This window comes from Plectrocnemia conspersa, unplaced genomic scaffold, assembly GCF_051122295.1.
Source record: "Plectrocnemia conspersa isolate PC_06_02 unplaced genomic scaffold, ASM5112229v1 ptg000011l, whole genome shotgun sequence".
Lineage (NCBI taxonomy): Eukaryota > Metazoa > Arthropoda > Insecta > Trichoptera > Polycentropodidae > Plectrocnemia > Plectrocnemia conspersa.
In genome coordinates this window covers 1,337,623-1,357,536 of record NW_028277175.1, presented here as the reverse complement: position 1 = coordinate 1,357,536, position 19,914 = coordinate 1,337,623, and the positions used below count along the sequence as shown (strand labels likewise).

The 19,914-nt window shown below is 30.1% G+C and overlaps 1 protein-coding gene across 10 annotated transcripts in view; it reads right to left on the bottom strand.

The window, feature by feature from the left end:
- Positions 1-19,914, bottom strand: part of LOC148229090 (long-chain-fatty-acid--CoA ligase 6) — a 51,199-nt gene that overhangs the window by 16,703 nt on the left and 14,582 nt on the right. For 6 of the 10 annotated variants that reach the window (XM_088198871.1, XM_088198870.1, XM_088198872.1 and 3 more), the window contains one exon: positions 11,591-11,748. In XM_088198871.1, the coding sequence (XP_088054997.1) occupies positions 11,591-11,748 (158 nt within the window). Of the gene's footprint in view, positions 1-4,209; positions 4,605-11,590; positions 11,749-11,842; positions 12,002-12,645; positions 12,693-19,914 lie in introns of those variants that run through there. The other 4 variants (XM_088198865.1, XM_088198867.1, XM_088198866.1 and 1 more) reach the window with 3 other exon arrangements.

Here is a 19,914-nt window from a genome sequence, read left to right as displayed (position 1 = left end):
TAAGACTGTAACTTCACAAAGCACAACCTTATAAAAAATCAATTAAAGACTAACTAATAATCTGACTGAAATCAAAACATAACAGGGAATATCAAAATCGAGCTGCTTAAACAACACTTGCGGCTATCGCTATGTCTGTCGTCGCTCTCGAATTCCCGGCGGAAATTAATAGTCAGTCATGTGCGAAAGCGTCAAAATAGAACCAAGAAAACATTCCACTGTTGTCGCGCTAATGCGCGACATTAAGTAAAAAAATAAATAATTAAACAAACAATCTTACAAGGGGCTTTGTGAATATAAATAATACATAAACAAATCTTTCTCTAAATATTATAATTATATCATGAAATTTCTCTGCGCAGCCATTGAGCTAGATATATTTATTTACTAGATAAGCAAAGACACAAAATATATTTTCAGTATATAGACAAGTTGTTCGTCATAAATCATTGGTGCAATGTCAGTGCCCGATCCAAGTTTATCGAACGACGCGACGCCTTTCTCAATGCAAAGTAGAACGACATGGCATGTGACATTTCGTCTAATTGTTCGTCGCGTGTGCATCACGCGGCCATGTGTGCTGTCAAATATAGAAGATACAATGTGTACACATGCATCGACATTAGAATTACATAAATACATCTGTGACTCAATTGACTGAACGTATATTCGCATCAACCAATGTAAAATGATTTATTATTTAATATTATTATAACCACAATATTCCTTTTGTTAAGACCAAGTAGGATGTGTGGCGTTTAAGGCCAACAGTGTAGGTTAACGGCCAACGAACTATCGAGCTGCAGTAAAATAATACATAAATATTATACACTTGTCAACTAAATCGGCTCAAAATGTAATCAAAAATAGGTGAATAGATACACCTCAAGATGCAATCTCAAAGTCAAGATTGATCAATTCAATACTATCTTTCTTGAAAAATATGATTTGCATGATCGCAGTACTGCGAAAAAACAGATTCCATTTAACCTCGAGATTATTCATTATCGGAAACGCACACGTTACATAAGCATTAATTTAATAAAAGTGTTGTTACTTGCTAACATGTCAAGTATCAATGTCGAAACAATTTTTTTTTATTTAATATTATTTCATTATAAATCTTAAGTTATGCAAAACTACACATTGAGCAGAAATAAGTTGACGATGTTTACATCCTACGGCCGTATGTAAATTATTGGATGTTTTCAGTTAAGTATGTGGGTCAATCTTCCTCGAATTTATGTCAGCATTATGTTTGAAATACTATTATCAAAATATTCGTAACACTTTTTGAATATATATATTTATGTATACTATTATATTATTCACAAGCTTATTAAAAAATACTGCATTCGTAATTTTTGATTGAATTTAATTACTATAAATATTTCAATTTTGGTTTAATTTTATAATAATACTATACAACCATTTTATTACCATGATAAAATAACTAAATATATGTATATGTCAAATAACTCTTTTTTGATATTGTATATTCACCTTCTTACATTTTTATTATTGATTATAATATTATAAACATTAAATAAACATTACATAAGTACGAAGTTTCATTTTAATTATTCTTGTTGTATCTATGAATGCTAAAAAATATTACTAGAATAAATTACTTGAGACAGACTAAAAGTTAAACATTAACCGCATTGAGAAAGTCCAACTATGTGTTTTTAATTTGCTTTTAGTTCTAAATAACTAAATATGAGTATACATTCCGAAAATTGACCTGAGTTGTGAAGATACACAATAATTATATTGGAATTTATTGGTAAATCAAATATATAAACATCAATTTTAAATGTTGATAGTAAGATATGTCAATAAAAACAACAATTTTTTACTGATATTTGTACATAAAAATTCACTATAAAAATATTTAATATGTAACCAAAAACCCTACTTTTAATTAAATAAATATGTACTTACGGTATAATCAAAATTAAATTTTAGTAAAACGGTATTTTGTGAAAATAAATACATGTATTATATATTTTTTTTAACATGCAATAATAAAATAGGCGCATTTTTTTATTTATTTTGTAGTAAAAAAATACTTTTTATGCGTTTTCTTAAAAAGTCACATTTGTTTGTAGGGAATGCCATGATAGCATTTTTTTGAGAAATGATTTTTTAATTAAACGTTTTTATTTATGGGCTGTTTTTGCGTCAGATTTACTACTAAATTAAACAGATACATACAGTCAAATAGTATGTACAAGTGTGTTAATGGTGATCGACCAGTCGACCGCGAAGTTATTTGCAATCGCCCGCGTATTAGTTTAGTTTGCCTAAATAAATTAACAGTTTATATTGCTATAGTAAATATATGTATATTGTTTTTTTAAGGAGATACACCAATTAAGACTAGTGACACGAGTCACTCCATGGATTTTTCGTCTTATCAGTCATCGCCAGGTAATACATAACGATGAAGTCAAAAATTTACCTTTATCTATAACATATTATATATTTTGAGATATCTAGTTTTTAATTATTAAACCGTAAAATTAAAGAGAATGTGTATATTTACTGATCTTATAAGGATAAGTGGTAGAAATATTTTTGTAATTTTTATGTAAGTTATTGCCAGACATAAACGAAGTTGTCAAAAAAAATCTAAATGTATAAAAATATAGCTTTTATTTACTGATTATATATTTAGGAAGATAGTTTTAGTGGAACAGCGCATTTCATATATATATAAGTGGTAGTGATATTTTGTAATTGTTAAGCAAGTCATCGCCAAGCAATGCATAAACAAGGAAGTCAAAAATTAATATTTTATTCATATTGCTTATTTTAAGATATCTAGTTTTAAATTATTAGGCTATAAAATGAAAGAAGAGACGTGTATATTTACTGATGCTATAAAAATAATATATTTGAGAATAGAAGCAGAGCATTTTATGTGGATAAGTGGATGTGATATTTCTTAAAAAATAGCAAAGCATTTAAAAATGTTATATACGTCAAAAAACTATTTTATGAAGCCGTGAACGCAAAGAAATTCTAGTCTTTGAATTGTGACACCCATAAAATCACAGTATAAAAATATGTTAATATTAAATGACTCCTGTTCTTATCGAAATGATGTTCTAATGATAAACTAAAGGTAGAATAACTGAATCAATAGCCAAAGTTATTATGTTCGTGTACTGATTCTATTAAAAAAGAGGTGTTCCTAAAAATATTTATAGCAGCAATACATATGAATGGTTGAAATAAAACGTTCAAGTTAATGTCTGATATAGACCATTCATGTTTATGTGTGATTTATGTAATATGATATTTTAACGCAATGCGTTACAACGAGGTTAGCACAATCAATAACCACTAAATAAGCAGTGAGATATCAGACTAAAATTAAAGACTGAATCAGTAACATATATTTTAATAATTATAAACTATTATTACAATTTACAATTATTTTCTAGGCACAAGCTACCTCGATTTCATTTCATTTAATAATCACGATATTCATCCGTAAGATTGAAAAATCTTGGAAAACCGAATCTGTGATTATTGGTCGCTAATTTATTTATATAATTATCACTATTTAAAATCTTCCATATACGATAGATATTGAAAAACATTAGGGTTTATTGTAAATAAGATTATTTTCTAATAAAAAAATAGTATTTAAATCGAAGTCTATCTAATATAAAATCAATTTATGAATAGATTTAATCAAGCTTTACTATATATTTTTTTAAATTACAGCAGGGTAAATCTGTACTAACTGGGTAAGTCAATCAGACCTACTTTTCCGTCTGAGAATCGGTGACATCTATATAATTTCAATTATAATAGATTATCAATATATGTCACTAATGTTTTTATTATTATTGCATTTTCATAAAGAAAAATTTGAGTCTGCTGCCATGGATCGAACCCGCGACCTCTAGGTCACCAGTCTAGACCATACAGACTACACTATTCCGCACTTCTTAAATTGAATTCGGTCGATTGATATTTTATTATATTAATCACATTATTATTATTTATGATTTTTAATTAAAAAAATAACATTATCACATCAAACTATTCAAAGCTCTTCAACTATTTTTATTTTCGGCGCATTTCAAAATAGCCGCCCAGTAAAAACTCTACTTTTTACATTTTTTTTATTTTAAAAAATCACTATTACGCAATCTGACGACTAAATGACGAGATAATACTTGGTTGGCTTACGTTCAAGACGTCCGATTGTAAATTAATGTCGATCGGCGGCAAAAGCGGCGGCGTCGAAACGCAACAGGCGCAACAAGGCATTTCCGGAAGATTATTGGTGCAGATCACAAAATTTCACAAAAAAAAAAAACACTGCAAAAGTCCCTGAAATCCTGGGTCACTTCACTAGCACCAGCTGCCGCATCGCTACTGATATAACAGCGTCGACGACGTGCGAGGCGGACATAACAAGCGGAGAGTCTGCCAAGATCTAAAGTTCCCTAAATTCCCAAAAGTCCCAGATATAGTCTTGGATTTCAATTTGTTTACAAAGATCGATTGGCGAGTGGATAACGAAGTTTTAATGGCACGTATGCGCAGTGGGATCCGCGTTAAATGAAGTCTATGGCGATACTGAGTTGTTCCGATGGACTATTTGGTAAGCAGCCCGAAAATCTTGGCGCAATCCCGGGATGCTTCGATCAGAGATTCTCAGACGGTTTTGTCAACAGCGATGATGTTTGTCAAGAAAATCGTGAGGCCCAACATTTTTTTTTGATAATTTTAAAATGCATAAATCATTAGGAAAATCATCATATATATGTATATGTGGATCCATAAATTTTAGGAGAAAGAGCTGTTGCTAATTTATATTTTTAATATTTCGAACAAGATAAAGATAGAAAACCCTTTTGTATTATTGAAAAAATACGATTTATAAACACTGACAAGCAAATGTTATTTCGTATCACCCCCACATATTTTTGAAATCTGCCGACTATCGCGCAGAGCCGTTTTTTATCTGATTATTAATGTAGTTTTTAGATTACAGTAGTTGGGAAGACCGTAAACAATATTTTGCCATTCAAATACTCCCGACCTCTATTAAAAGCATCTAACATCTGGCACAGACCCACTCTTTTTTATGCAACGGTTGTATAACATTATAAAATATTCGTATAAATTTACTACAAAAATTCTCAATAAATTAAAATTTTTTTGTTTACACATGAAGTGTGGTTATCTTCGGGATTAGCTAAAAACATTGCTAACAGTGACTCAGAGGCAAATTTTATGAACCAAATGTTATTGAATTAAATTTTTGATGCTGAATCTCTTCGAAAATATTCTGATAAAAAAAAACTGACAAATAAACAAATCCAATTACACCACAAAATCCGGCGAATAAGAAACCTACGTATATAAACGCATAAATAGAGCAAATACTTTTTTCCATTCAGAATTCGTTTCCGCCAGCACCCAAAACTGTTGTTTAATAATAATAATTCATAACTATTTATTTTGCCTTTTATTAATATTAACACATAGATTAAGAAAAAAATATATAAAAATGAGACACTGAAATATATTTGTGTGAATATTGAGCAAATTATATTCGTTTTATTTGCATATATACTATTTGAGAAAATAAATAAAACAATTTTAGGCTCTTAATTTTGTTTATGGAAACAGTTTATTGTCAGTGTATTGTATTATAGTAAAGACCAGAAATGTCGTGCAGACTAAAAAACATAATGAAATTTGTCGCAATTGTTTGTTAAGAGCATTAAAAAATTAATTGTTATGGAAATTTGTGACTTAAAACAAGTTTATTATTCTCGTCATTATGACATTACTCAAGCGTACGTGACGATCGGAGATTAAGACGGATTAAGATCACTTGCAAATTAAACTAAGCAAAGAACAATAAATTATTATATAAATATAAGTGCCGACAAACGATGGGATGTTTCCCATTACAGCGTTTGAAATTCTCCAGCTGTTTTAATTATGACGTTACAAAAAAAATTACGAAAACTATTGAACTCGTTTGATAGCCGAAAGGAAAAAAACATGTTAATAAAGGTTCTCCTAAAATCATTCGCAATAAATAATTAATTCTACTACAAATTATCTAAAAGTAGCACACCTTAAAAATTGCATTAAAATTTATTTTTACACAAAAAAATTTAAAAAAATTATTTAACCCTTTAATTAAATATGTAACTAATATCATATATACTGTAAAGATTTAAAAATAATCGATATTTAATTTGTGAGTTTAAGTAAACTAAAAGATTCGACCATTTAAACAAACTAAAAGAGAGATATCGCGACCAAACAATTGCGTTAATAATTAGAATATTGCACGGACCACCTAATAGCATATTTCTCGCCCATATCGCCCATAAGTACCGCAAAAAAACTACGCATTGTTTGGAAAGGATAATACAATACATTCTACCCTGCGCATAATACTACTGTTTTTCTACCCTTTGGTTGCGAATCGTTGGAGTGGTCATCTGGACCGATTCTCATTTAATGTGTAATAATTGTTAGTGTGTCCAAGAAGCGATGCAACTGACCTACAAACATCCTCATCTGCGATTTACCAGAGATGTTTAGAACCGGCATAATAAAAAAATGCGACATTTAATGACACACAGAAGGGAGACGAGACGGAGTCACAGGAGTTCCTCTTTATATGTTTATAAAATAAATTATTACGAGCTTTTGCGGAATCTAATTCGGCTGCAGAGACAAACGCGAAATAATACATATGTCGAGTACCATTTTTATTACTCACATCCTGTCACCATATATCGGCACTCATGCGCACATTCATCAATCCCTAACTTATCTGAAATTTTTACGGTTATTTTTTAACCCTAAAGTGGTCTTGACTTGTTTTTAGGTAGGTGAGTGGGTTTCAATATTTTTTTGAACACAAGTTTATTTATTATTTTTAATTAAAATTATGGATCTTCGTTTATAATTTATATATTATTTAAATTGACAGGCGTTATAATATATAATATAATAAAATCCCCAGTGTGTTTTTAATTAAATAAAGTTTGCGCTGCAAGGTCTTAAAAGCAATTAGGCAAAGTCTCGCGTAACTTTCCTTGAAAGTTTGCAGAAGTCTCTCGTTTCCTGTGAATATTTTCTGAACATAATTTCAGAAAATATCGTATAAACAACAATATAACGTTGAATAATTAGATAATTAAATTAAAATCACAAATTAAATAACCATTTATTTTACAACAAACAAAAATCACACGTCTAGTTTTATTTTTTATATTTATAAAAAGCGACAACTGTTCAGCTATAAATCAGTCGTTATAAATTCGGACACAACGAGCGTTTGACTATAATCGTAGAGTTGGTGATTTACAACATATTAACGCTCTTGTAAACACGTAGTCGTTGAAGACAGAGCCGCTTTCTACAATAATAAACAAATCTCATTGCGACTTAACATATGATACATAGGGTATTTCAGCAAATGTTGCAATTATTCCTGGCTCCATTTACGCACATACTTTTTATATCAATGATTTGTGTGAGATGAAACGATTTTTTTGGCGCACACAAAAAACGGTACCCACGCTTTTCTACGTTTTCACAGATCCATTATTTTTCACGTGTCTGAGCCTAAACTTATTATAGAAATTGTGTTTATTCTCGACTAAATCGATTTTTGATACTCGTGGCACTTGAAAGAGTGATTTATAATATTTTTAATGATGCAAAGTTTCAGTGCCACATAATCGGGTGAATGGGCTAATAAAAATAGTACGGGGCTACTTTTGAACGACGCACATGTGTAAAAATACACAGATGTCATAAATCATGCTTGACAGCGTCTCACTAAAAGCTTTGTTCTACATGTCTGGTGTTAATTAAATAAATACTCAAAATATATTAAAATATAAAACACTCATCCCTCGTATTACGCGGTAGATACGTTTTAATTATTAAGCGAGTAAAATTTTTAGCGACACGCTGCATGGGCAGTGAAAGAGGTTCCAGATGTAGGTCAAGTGCAATTTGTACATCACCGCGCTACACGTGTGGAACTTAATATGTTTGTTTTAGAGTATTACAAATGTTTTTGTAAGTGCGTAAATCAAGAAATATTGCGACTTTTGCGATAAACTAAAAACTAACACACATTTATCACCATATGAATAACAGGAAAAAATAATAAATGACATTGGAAGAAGATTATAAAAATATTATACTGCCAAAGGTCTTTAAAACTAAACAAATAAGATTGCAAATTATTTCCATACTTTGTTATTCTATTGTGTTGAAATATGATTGATAAAATCTCAAATACTTATCAACGATCTTAAGATACGATAATTAAAAAAACAAAATTTATGCTCATAAGTGTAATCAATGAATCAATCTGATCGATGGTTTTTAACAAAAAAAATGCGTTTAAATTTATCTTTGATTATATTATTTAGCAAGTCAATTAATTAATAAAACTCCCACGGGATAAAATATGACCGGCGGGACAGAAGCGATTATTCCTGTTTTTCTTGATCTTAAAACTATTTGGCACAGGGTTAGGGCAGTAAACAAATGTGTTTTAAAACGTATATAAAAAAAGTAGGTTACTCAATTAAATAACCCTTTTATCATCTTAAATACATATTATGATATGAATATAAATATATATTATCGCCCTTATCGCGCATTAAATTTTATCTGAAATATGTGATATTGAGAACTTATCGATAGCTTTACTTATCGGAATCAATTATCAGGGATAATAAAATGAGCATCGATATTAAAGTAATATTAAATAGATGCCTGAATGATAATCGATATTGGTTTCAATGTCATTTCACAATTGTCAATGTTGGTTTATCGATATCATATATTGTTCAGCCATACTAAATCTCGATATTAGATAATGCCAGTTGCAGCACGTTAATTTTATATATTATGCACAAATTTGTGCGTCAGCCTTTGTCGGCCTACGCACATTCATCAATCCCTAACCTATTTTAAAAATCTTGTGTTAGCGCTAATATTTGTTCTTGAAATGGTCTTAAATTTATTTTTATTTTATTGATACATAATCCACCGTTTAATGTTTACTGATTTTACATTTCGAATACTATTAAAAGTGAATTTCGAAATTAACTTTAAAACATTGATTAACAAGCAAGTTAAGTGCTTAACAACAAAAAAATCTTACTATTAAGGTAGCTTTATTATGCTGCTGAGTAACTTAAATCCACTAAACTTATGCAATAGAACGGCTCTGAGTGCTTTTATTATGAAATTAAAGTAAGTCAAAAATCATTACTGTTAATCAAATGACTCAATACGATTTTTCTCAAACAACTTGTTTTGAATGGCGCCTTATAAATGTAATATAAGATATTTATGGGTAATGAAAATAATTCAATAGCTCAAATTCAGCTCGAAAAGGCAGATTATTACCTTCAAATTTTAATTATTATTTTATAACTTAAAAAACCATATTATAACAGAATATATACTTAAACAATAACAAAAAGATGCTGTAGTTTATTATGTTATTAAGCATAGCGTATTAGTATCTGTAATAAATCCGTTAAATTTCACCAATATATTGTTCCAATTGATAACCGTTCACTTTATGGTCTAACTCCACCTCTAAATCATTCCTCTTTGGAAAATTTATGTTGAGCGACCGACCGATAATTACAAAGAACTAACAGATATGTGTATACATATATACAGGACCCTCAACTTTTTGGGATAGAAATGTATTTAATCTTGTTTTAGTATTAATTTGTTAAAATTAAATATTCAAACCATTGTGTAGATTGTAGAGTATAAATTGGATGAAAAGTTACACTACAGTGCATATTTTATTGTTATTTACTGGTTGAGTTACTTTTAAAACATTGAAATATAATAAGTGCTGAAGATACTAAATGAACAATTATTATAGAGCTTTTAAAAATTGTTTTATATATAATTTTTTTTGTTGACAAACTACGTAATATTTTTATTGTTTCCATTTTAACTAAATAAAAACCAAATCAAACAATAGTTATACAATGTTTTTAAGACTAGTTTGGAAGCTTATGAAGAAAAGGGTTTAATAAGTTTTACTTAAATTATGCGTGGCTATTGTACACTTCTGGGTGTTCTGCAGATCTCTATTGTATTATCAGAAAAAACTAAATTGATGATTTATAAATGCTACTGTTTAATATTTTAAGCCCATTGGTTTTAATTAAATATTTGTTCAATATGTTTTATTTAAATATTTAAAAAAATTAAAAGAGTCCGCCGATGTGGCTCGAACCCACCGTCTCTGGATTATAAGTCTAGAGTCTAGACTAATTATTCGAATGTTGAATAAAAACTCTATTCGAATATATCCATAAAAAATCATAGTTTTTACTGATATTTATTTAACTAATTAGTGCAAATTATTTAATAAAAATAATAATTGGTTAATAACGATAATCAATCGTTAAACTTTTAGAATTTTATTAAATACGCATAACACAAACGCTGTGCGTATTACTGAGCAGTGAGGACGTCAAAAGGAAAATGTTTAGTTTATTATTTTATACACTTTTTTATCAACTTTTTCAAATCATCGGAATTAAAATTAGCTGCGATTGCATTATTCAGTAAAATTGATAAAACACTTTTAATACATAATTTTATATAATTTATTGTATATATGAATTTTATACACATAAATAAAGATCATTTGCATATAAATTAAATAACTAGAAATAAATTAATCGCGATCGAATTATTGAACTGATTGAAATATAATATTTGCTTCTTGTAACAATACAAAAACATAACACGAATTTCACAAAAAATTGCGACGCACGCCTGTTTTTGAGATAAGCGTTAAACGATAATAAAAGGTGGGCCTTTCCAACATTTTGTTTCGTTTAACGAATTCTGCGAATTTCAGTCATAGTCGACACGTCGATAAACAATTTTTTTAATGCGTTAAAGTAATTTTTGTTGAAAAGAAGCGTCTCATTGTCTCAAATTTTGAAACAAAATAAAGACACATAAAAAGGACCATGGATTTTTGAGCGGCACTTTGGTATATTGTTTCATTTTCATATTTTTTTAAATTTTATGCGAGATAGTATAAGCGAATAATTGATCAATTATTTTAATATTTACATAGACACACAACCCTAGTTTTTTTTGCTCTGTACCATACGGTCCAACAGGACACTGATAATATCGATAGCTCATAGCGACAACAATTATTTTATGTAATGTGAATTAGTTTATCAATCGGGAAGCTTTTAATTACCAAGAGTTTAATTAGAAGACCTCAAACCATCCTTGAATTCTACGCGGAAAACTTGGAAGCGAGTTTCATCGAAAAATTCAGACCTTCCTCGAAACCTTCACAGCCACAGGATTACAACAATACATGGTACAATATATATAACTCTTGATAAATTCAATTTTAAAAAAAACTTTGCATTTTTTCCCAATTGCTCTATATTTGTACCGTCAATATAAGATGCGTGTTTGATGTTTGCTCATTAAAAACAATAAAAACATTTGGGCAAAATCCTATTTAAAATATATCTATTCTTATTATTAAGTAACATACCTCTTCCAGCAGGATACTCTGCTCCTCCAGGGTCACCAGCGGAGCCTCCGGCGAAGGCCTCGATGCCAAGTAGAAGGCGGACGCGGCGGCGACCCCCGTAAGGGCCAGAGCCCCGGCGGGACCTCCGACATAGTTCAGATATTGGTCTAGTTCTTCCACTGCAAAAAAAACACATAAATCTTTAATCTCGAAGCATTGTCGCGTGATTTTTACAAACAATATCATGGGACTCGTTGACCAGCGGTGTCTTACCTACACGACGGAAATAGTCTTGAGCGACGGCCAAAGTGCCGAAGATCATAATAATTACTCCGTTGGTAAGCGGTGGCCAACGTTTTGCTTTTGCTCAGAGCGAGTTGCGCTACCGATGGCGGTAACTGCGCCGGTGTGACTGTTGGTCTATTACGTGTGCTAAAACGGTTTAAAGTATGAGCACGACAAAACCGACTAATATATAAAAATAACTAGAACAACTCAATATTCTCAGATATTGCACATATTTGGACACCTATACAAGTAATCTAATCTAAATTTGAATAGTTTATGAGCTGTTTCAAAATTAAACATCATAAATTTGTATTTAGACTAAGCATATAAACCTTTAATATTTACGCAAAATGTATCAACATACACCATTCCACAGATTAAATCTATTTTTGCATAGTTACACTTTAAGACCCTACTTAAAAAAAATAGGCACGCGTTAAACTCCACCGCCTTCCTCAATTTAAATGTATATTATATTGAATGCCACTCATTATGTAAATAAAAAAATAAACAATTTATTGTAAAGCTGCATTTCTTTTGCACAAGGTTTAGTTTATCAACTAAGAAACGTTTGACAGCCGCTGGTCAAAAACCAACGACCGGTTTATTTACAGAAGTGATTGACAGTTGTGTTACATAGAGGCTGAGTGAAGATTATCCGCGAAATAATTTACAAATTGATTTACAGAAGCGCTCTCGCGTCTCCGAACAAGCGAGAGGTCGATATCAACCGGTTCTAAAACTGCGATTCGCAAATTATAATCTATTAAATTTAACTGTGTCCTTACTCTCGGTCGGCGAACGTTCGAATGTGGGCGAATCGCCACAGACTATCGCCTTTTATAAATACAACCATGATACATGCACTTCGGATGACGGTCGGTGACGCACTTTTGATAACAAATATTGTAATGATAAAGGCAGGAAAACCGCGACGGGTTCAATGTGTGTGACACAAGTTTGAGAAGCGCGACAGGTGTGCTCCTTTTACGCCAGTGATAAAATTCGGCACGACTGCGGTTCACGATGTATGTTTTTATATATAATATAAATAATATTTTTTAAACCACACTGGTCAGATTTTCTGATCTAATAAATCATCTCTGCCCTACCCCTCCACTCTTCGGACAAAGCCGAGCTTAAGCGAGATTAAACGTATAAACATTTTTCAGAATCGATATAACTAAAAAATTCATTTTAATCATAAGAAAAAGTTGGACGTAAAACAAAGTATACAAGATAAAAATCAACTTTTGATATTATTGGTGCAAATTACTAGTAACTCTTTAATTGCCAAACTCTGGTAAATCAGCTTTTGATACATTTACAAAAATTACAGGATCATATTTGAAGAGAGAATCAGATACATTTTTAATGGGTTGTATTATATATGGTATTTGCTTCAATAGCAAATAGCACTTTATCAGAATATTTTTTTTATTATATTTTGTATCATAAGGCTTGGCAACCAAAGGGTTAATATATGTTGAGTTTAAAAATCCATACATAAATATTAAAAATCCCGCAAATCAAAAAACAATAATAAAAAAAATTAAAAAATATATATTTAAAAAAACTGACATACCAACTAATAATTAATTATTTATGATTTTAGGCAATGAAGCAAATATTCTACTTAATGCATTTATAATTTTATAAGAATATTTATATATTACTAGAATATATGCATATGAACGACTTTTATCCGCTCTTAGCGCATATAATCTTACACTTTGAACTCATAATCACGCACTCTGAGCTCAGAAATTCGCGCTTCGCTTCATTTGTTGATCGTACTTCTGTTATCATATATGTAGAAGACATATTTGCGCCATGACTCGAAAATTCGTGCTTAGCACACATAATCTCATGCTACATGCTCATAATTTCACAATCACATTTTTTTATATTTTGCCGATTTCACGCGGCTATTAAACCAGAATAACCAAAATTGTCAATCTAATACCACTCTTTGCATTTGTGCAATGTAAGACACCGTGTTTTAAAATTTTATTAGTATAAATCATATAAAAAATTATAAATAATATGTTTATGTTTAACGTATTTAAAAATCTTAACCCTAAAAACGCCAGTAACTAATTGGTGAGTCGCTTTTTTGGTTTGTGTATTTTTGTAAAAAAATTAATAATAAGCGCGATAATTTGCTCTGAATAAAAAATAAAGCAATTTAACAAATAACGTAATAAAAGATCCAACATGAAAATAAAAATATTTTATAAATATTAGCAGTATTTTTTTCAGATTATTCTTTGCAATGCGATTTTACCACAATGTAAGATATCGTGTTTCGTACACAAATATATTTAATTAGAAATTCTATTAAATACATTTAACCCTTTCCGCTCGTAAGGTGCGTGAGAAGCACCAGCGATTGGCTCTATATTACTCGTAAGGTGCGTCAGGCGCACCATTTCAATTAATGAAATATAACGTCGATTTTTGGGTATTTCCTGTGCATGTTTTGAATGGCGTTTTTGCAGTGTTGTAGACAAGAGTTTCAAGAAGCATATCTTATCAAAAAAATATCATTTTTACTTGAATCATGCATGCAAAAATGTGAATCATGCATGAAAAATGTGTTTATAGTTCGATCTTTTAGAGTCGTATATAATTGAGTATTCATTCCAAACATATAGGAAACGTAAATAATAATATACTAATAAATGATCTTACACAAACCATACAAAGTTTTTTGTTTAAATTATCTTTTTAAGGCTTCTAGATTCATAGATTAACCCCATATTTACGGTTTTTTTTTCAAAAAACAATACAAAGGCTTTTGCCAATTTGTCAAGAACTTCCAGATTTAATGTCATCATTAAATAAAGGATCAAATACATTTTAATGGGGTTAATGTATTTGCTTAAGGAGCGAATACATTCTCTTTTAATGCGTTATATTTAATGCCTAACCTTTTCGTTGCCAAAATCCCATACAAAGACTTTTGCTAATTTATCAAGAACTTCTACTTTTAATGTCATCATTAAATAAAGGATCAAATACATTTATAATGGGATAAATGTATTTGCTTGAGGAGCAAATTCATTATCTTTTAATGGATTATATTCACGTATTATTTTATCAGTGAGAAATATTTAACTAGACTACCTAACCCTTTTGTTGGCAAAATCCGATACAAAATCTTTGGCTAATTTATCAAGAATTTAATAATCTAATGTCAACATTAAATAAAGAATTGAATACATTTTTATTGGGATTAGAATATTTGTTTAAGAGACAGATATGTTTTTTTTTATTGCACTATATTCACAGATTTTTTCCTCGTCAATACATATTTTACCATACCACTATCTAACCCTTTTGCTACCAAAATCCGATACAAAGGCTTTTACTAATTTGTCAATGTCATCATTAAATAAAGTTTCGTATACATTTTTAATGTGATTAAGAGGTAAATACATATTTTTATTATGTGATAAATCGACATTTAGATACTGTGTCTAAAAAGCGCGGCAAGTAAAGGGTTAAATTTAAATATAATATGTGATATTTTCCTCATATGACATCATAACATGTTACTTATTTTTTTATAATGCAATGTTTTTTGCCACAAAGATAAAAAAAATAGTATTTAACAAGACTATTTTCGGCGCCTCCGATTTACATCAGATTTAAATTCGTATTCATTATTTACTGTACATCATAACAGTTTATGCTATAAATTTTAAATTTGATTAAAATACAACTATTTTTGGCAAAAATATAATATAAATAAACACTTTTTTTTGCAAAAATATTTTTAATATCCACCTCTAATTTTCATTAGATTTAAATGCTATTTTGCGCGCTATTTCAAAATTTGATAATATATGAGATACTTTTATAGAAGCCATCCGCGGTGAAGCGGTTAAATAATTATTTTTTAATTACTAATTATTTACATACATCGTTGAAATATGTTTTTTAATAGTTTACCAATGAATGGTATTTATTAAAAAATGTACCTTACTGGAGTGGAACGGCACAGGACGCACATGTACCGACATATAAATGTCACTATATAATACTGCTTTATTTTTACATTTTTATCACTTATATCTTTGATTACATTTAAAATAATATTAATATAAACTAAGATTGATATACTCTTTAATATAATTAGATATATATTTGACACCAGCACACTTGATATGTGTCGAAAAGTAATTAAAACTTTGAGAAGCACCGTTACGCAAAAACTGCACTTAACAGAAGAGAATTGAAACATTTCATTCGCGTATTATTACAGTATTAAAACATTTTCTAAAATATTTATAAATAAATTAAATACTTCAAAGGGGATCTTGAAACACGTTTAGATAGTTAACACCACATATTGGATTCACGGTAATTTAAACAAGAATGTTTCCGAACAAAAAATCTAGTTCAACACTTATTATTAACCTCATTTTTTATGATCATTTAGATGTGTTGCTGCTGCTCTTTCTTTCTCAAAAATCAAACTCAAAACTCACGTTGCCACCAAATCTTCTTCTGCTTGGATACCCTCTTCTCCTTGATTCGTTTATCCCCATCCCTACACTCCTTCTTTGGCTTTCTCCTAAACTTGCAACCGCCCAACATATCCGACACTAAATAGTGCACCATGCTAACTTTTCCAGGTATGACACTAGCACTAATATCACAATTCCATCACAAAGTATCTTTATCTCCTCGCGAAGATAGTCATAATCTAACCGGGAAGCACATTGGCGAACTAGACCTTGGCGCACGCGTCCATTAAGTGTGTCAGTTTTCCCATTGTTACGGTCGTGACCAAGAACTGAGAGTGGGTACTTGCGGAGTGGAGTGGAGTGGAATGGTACCAACCAGGTCTAGATGGTTTCTCGAAAGGGGACGAACTGAAATGAAGAAGAGAAACAAGCGAGAGGTTGCCGGACCGCCCCACCAAACCTGCGAGAAGAAGGCATACACACCTGGGGGACACGCCGGTTTCCAAACTGTGGCGTGCGGGCACCCACCACGTGAAAACCCAACAACGGAGGCAATTACTTATGATTCTCGGTCATTATCGGATCACAGTTATAAGCTCGAGCGCGTCGTGTCTATGTTGACCGATAAAAGAAAAGATTGGGAACGACTGACCAGAGGCGTTCGAAATGATCTTGGTTATGCAAAGTTTTATTACAAAGTAGTTCATAAAGACCCAAATAATAAATGCAAAATCTTAAAAATATCACTAAATTATATAAACGTGAACTAAACCTCATTGAACATGAGATCGTTGCCTTAACGTCTCACAAAATCTCTTCTTTAACAATATAGAAGGTTGTCAATATATTTATTTTATTACTACCGAGTTATATTACAGACATAAACGAACGTTTCTTGACACTCAAACAGCAGTTTGCTTAACGACAGCAATTTATTTATTCATAGGACATAACAATTATATACCTGTGCATTTATATAGTTATATTAAAACTGTTCTAGAACAGCGCGAGAAGAGTTAGTTCTTCTATAGGTGCAATAACCTGAGATCGGATATTAATTTCGATTTCAAAACAATTTTAGAGATCAACGATCTCTGCTGTGCGAATTCGCAAACTAGAGTCAACGACCTTATTCATTGATCTATCCGCTGGTAGAAAACTTGGATCATAGATCTATAAAGAATAAGTTATGGAGTTGCAGAAGCTTCACCTCCATTTAAAACTTGATCATATATGGCTTTAATGGTTTAATTACTACAATACTCATTATCACTTATCTTTATACAACCAGATATGGAAAGAGTGCCATTATATTATTAATATGGTTATCATAATTCATGGATTGATTATAATAAGTAATCTTTTTTTATTTAATGTTTGGCATATATACATATGTAAAACAATAGATTCTAAATCGGAAAAAAGGACGCTATTCTCACTGTATTCCTTCACATTTTCATATGTAAATATTGAAAAAAAATATTCTAACCAATATACGATTCAAATATGCACCTTGTATAACTTCTTATGAACATATATATTTCCAGTTTATCGGTTAAAAAATATATATTCATAGCCAGTATCATTACAAACTACAATAACAAATATTCTGTTTCCACCCCGAATCATAGCATTGGCCATACGGTCAAGATCTGGAAGAACGATAGACTTAGTACAATCTTCAATGAGTATATAAACTCGAGCACGGCGTATTGAATTCGCTTTCGCCAGGAACTGATATCAGAAATTACACTATTACAGGCGGAGCTACGCCAAAAATCAACCAAGAAACAGTTTTAAACACAGCAATATCAAATATGCAACTTTTAAGAACTCTATATATGTGATTTGTATCAGAAAAAGCAAAACGAAAACGGATTAATCAAATACTGTTTTGCTGTAATTTTTGAACGGACTATATATTAAATGGTACAGCGTGAGTTTTCGTATATTTTCATCAAAAACTGCTATTCCTTAATAGAATATGTTGTCGTTAAATATTTGTATAATTAATTATCTTATTTTTCAGGAATATTATAAATACAAATCACTATAACTCTCTATTTTTTTAAGAAAATGTAAATCTTTGTTTATAGATGTTTAATAAGTGCCAAAAAATAAATACATTAACACAAAATTTATGTAATCGATAGAAATATTTTTTTTTAAATTAATAAAACAGTATTAATTTTTATACATTTGATAAAACTATGAAATACACGTAGAGCAAGGCAATTTTTATAGTAAAAAATCGTTTGAAAACAACAAAAAAATAATACAGCCCTGTGTACTTACACATACTGGTACCACCCTTCAGGGTGACCGACTAATTACAGTGCACAAATATAAAACGTTAATAATTTATGAAATCGTGAATAAGATTTTCTACATAATAATTATTTTCAACTATTCGAATAAATTGGTTAGAGAGACTTTGAGTTTAATTTTTATTAACACCTGCAGCGGAAAATACTACAATTTGGTATGCCCTGATAAATATTACCATAATAGACAGTCTAAAGAATTATTCGCAATGATTTAAAATACATAAAAAAATAAATATATATATAAAAAAAAAAAATAGCTTGCAAATGTGAGTAATTTTTGGAATTTCGGCAATTAATTATACCTGCTGCGGAAAATACTTAATATGCCCAAATAAATATTACCATAATAAACAGACTTAAAACTTATTTGTATTGATTTAAAATACATAAAAAAATAATACCAGCAATTGAAAATGTCCACAGCTGCACAATATTTAACTTGCAAATGTGAGTATTTTCTGGAATTTCGGCAATTACAAATCGTTTTTAATATATTATATTTATTTATCGGCTAAAGTAGATATGACTATGGCTGTTTAAATAGCTTAATGTTGCAAAACAAAAAAGAGCACAAACTGTACTTTAAAGAAAAAATACATACGTTGTTGTAATACACAATGACACAAGAAGTAATTCTCAACTGTTCTTTGGTATATTTTAAGCATAAACTGTTATTTCCTTTCCAAAGAAAACGCCGTTTTGACATTTTTTTTTAAATTAAATATGCCGCTACAGATACGCAAATAACAAATAGTAAAACTGGCGAATATATTCGTTATTCGAATATTTAGATTCATAGAGAAATTATCGTAAAACTAATTGATTAATTTATGTCCTTTGATTTTTTTTAATAGCGAAGTTGTTTTATCATTGGGGTAAAATAGAAATTCATTAAACAGTATCCATTAACAGTTTCAAAACCGAGTATCCAAAATGCACTAAAACATGTGCCATTTATTCAGAATTCTATAGAGCGACAAGGTTGGCAAATTAACCGTTACTCAGATACAGTTTAACAAGTTATTTGTTAGACAAAACAAGTGTTTCCGCCATGAAAATTTGAGATTGGATACAGAACGCTGGACTTAAAAAAGTGACTTTAAAACGAGCGATACCAACAGATCGTATTGCGTCACTTTCTTATCATTCAATTATTCTTATTAAGGAAAAGAATTTAACACTCAGTCTCGTTGGTTATGGATAATGCTCCTGCTAATCCTCCAGAAAGAATTCGAGTGCATTAATTCTTTCTCTC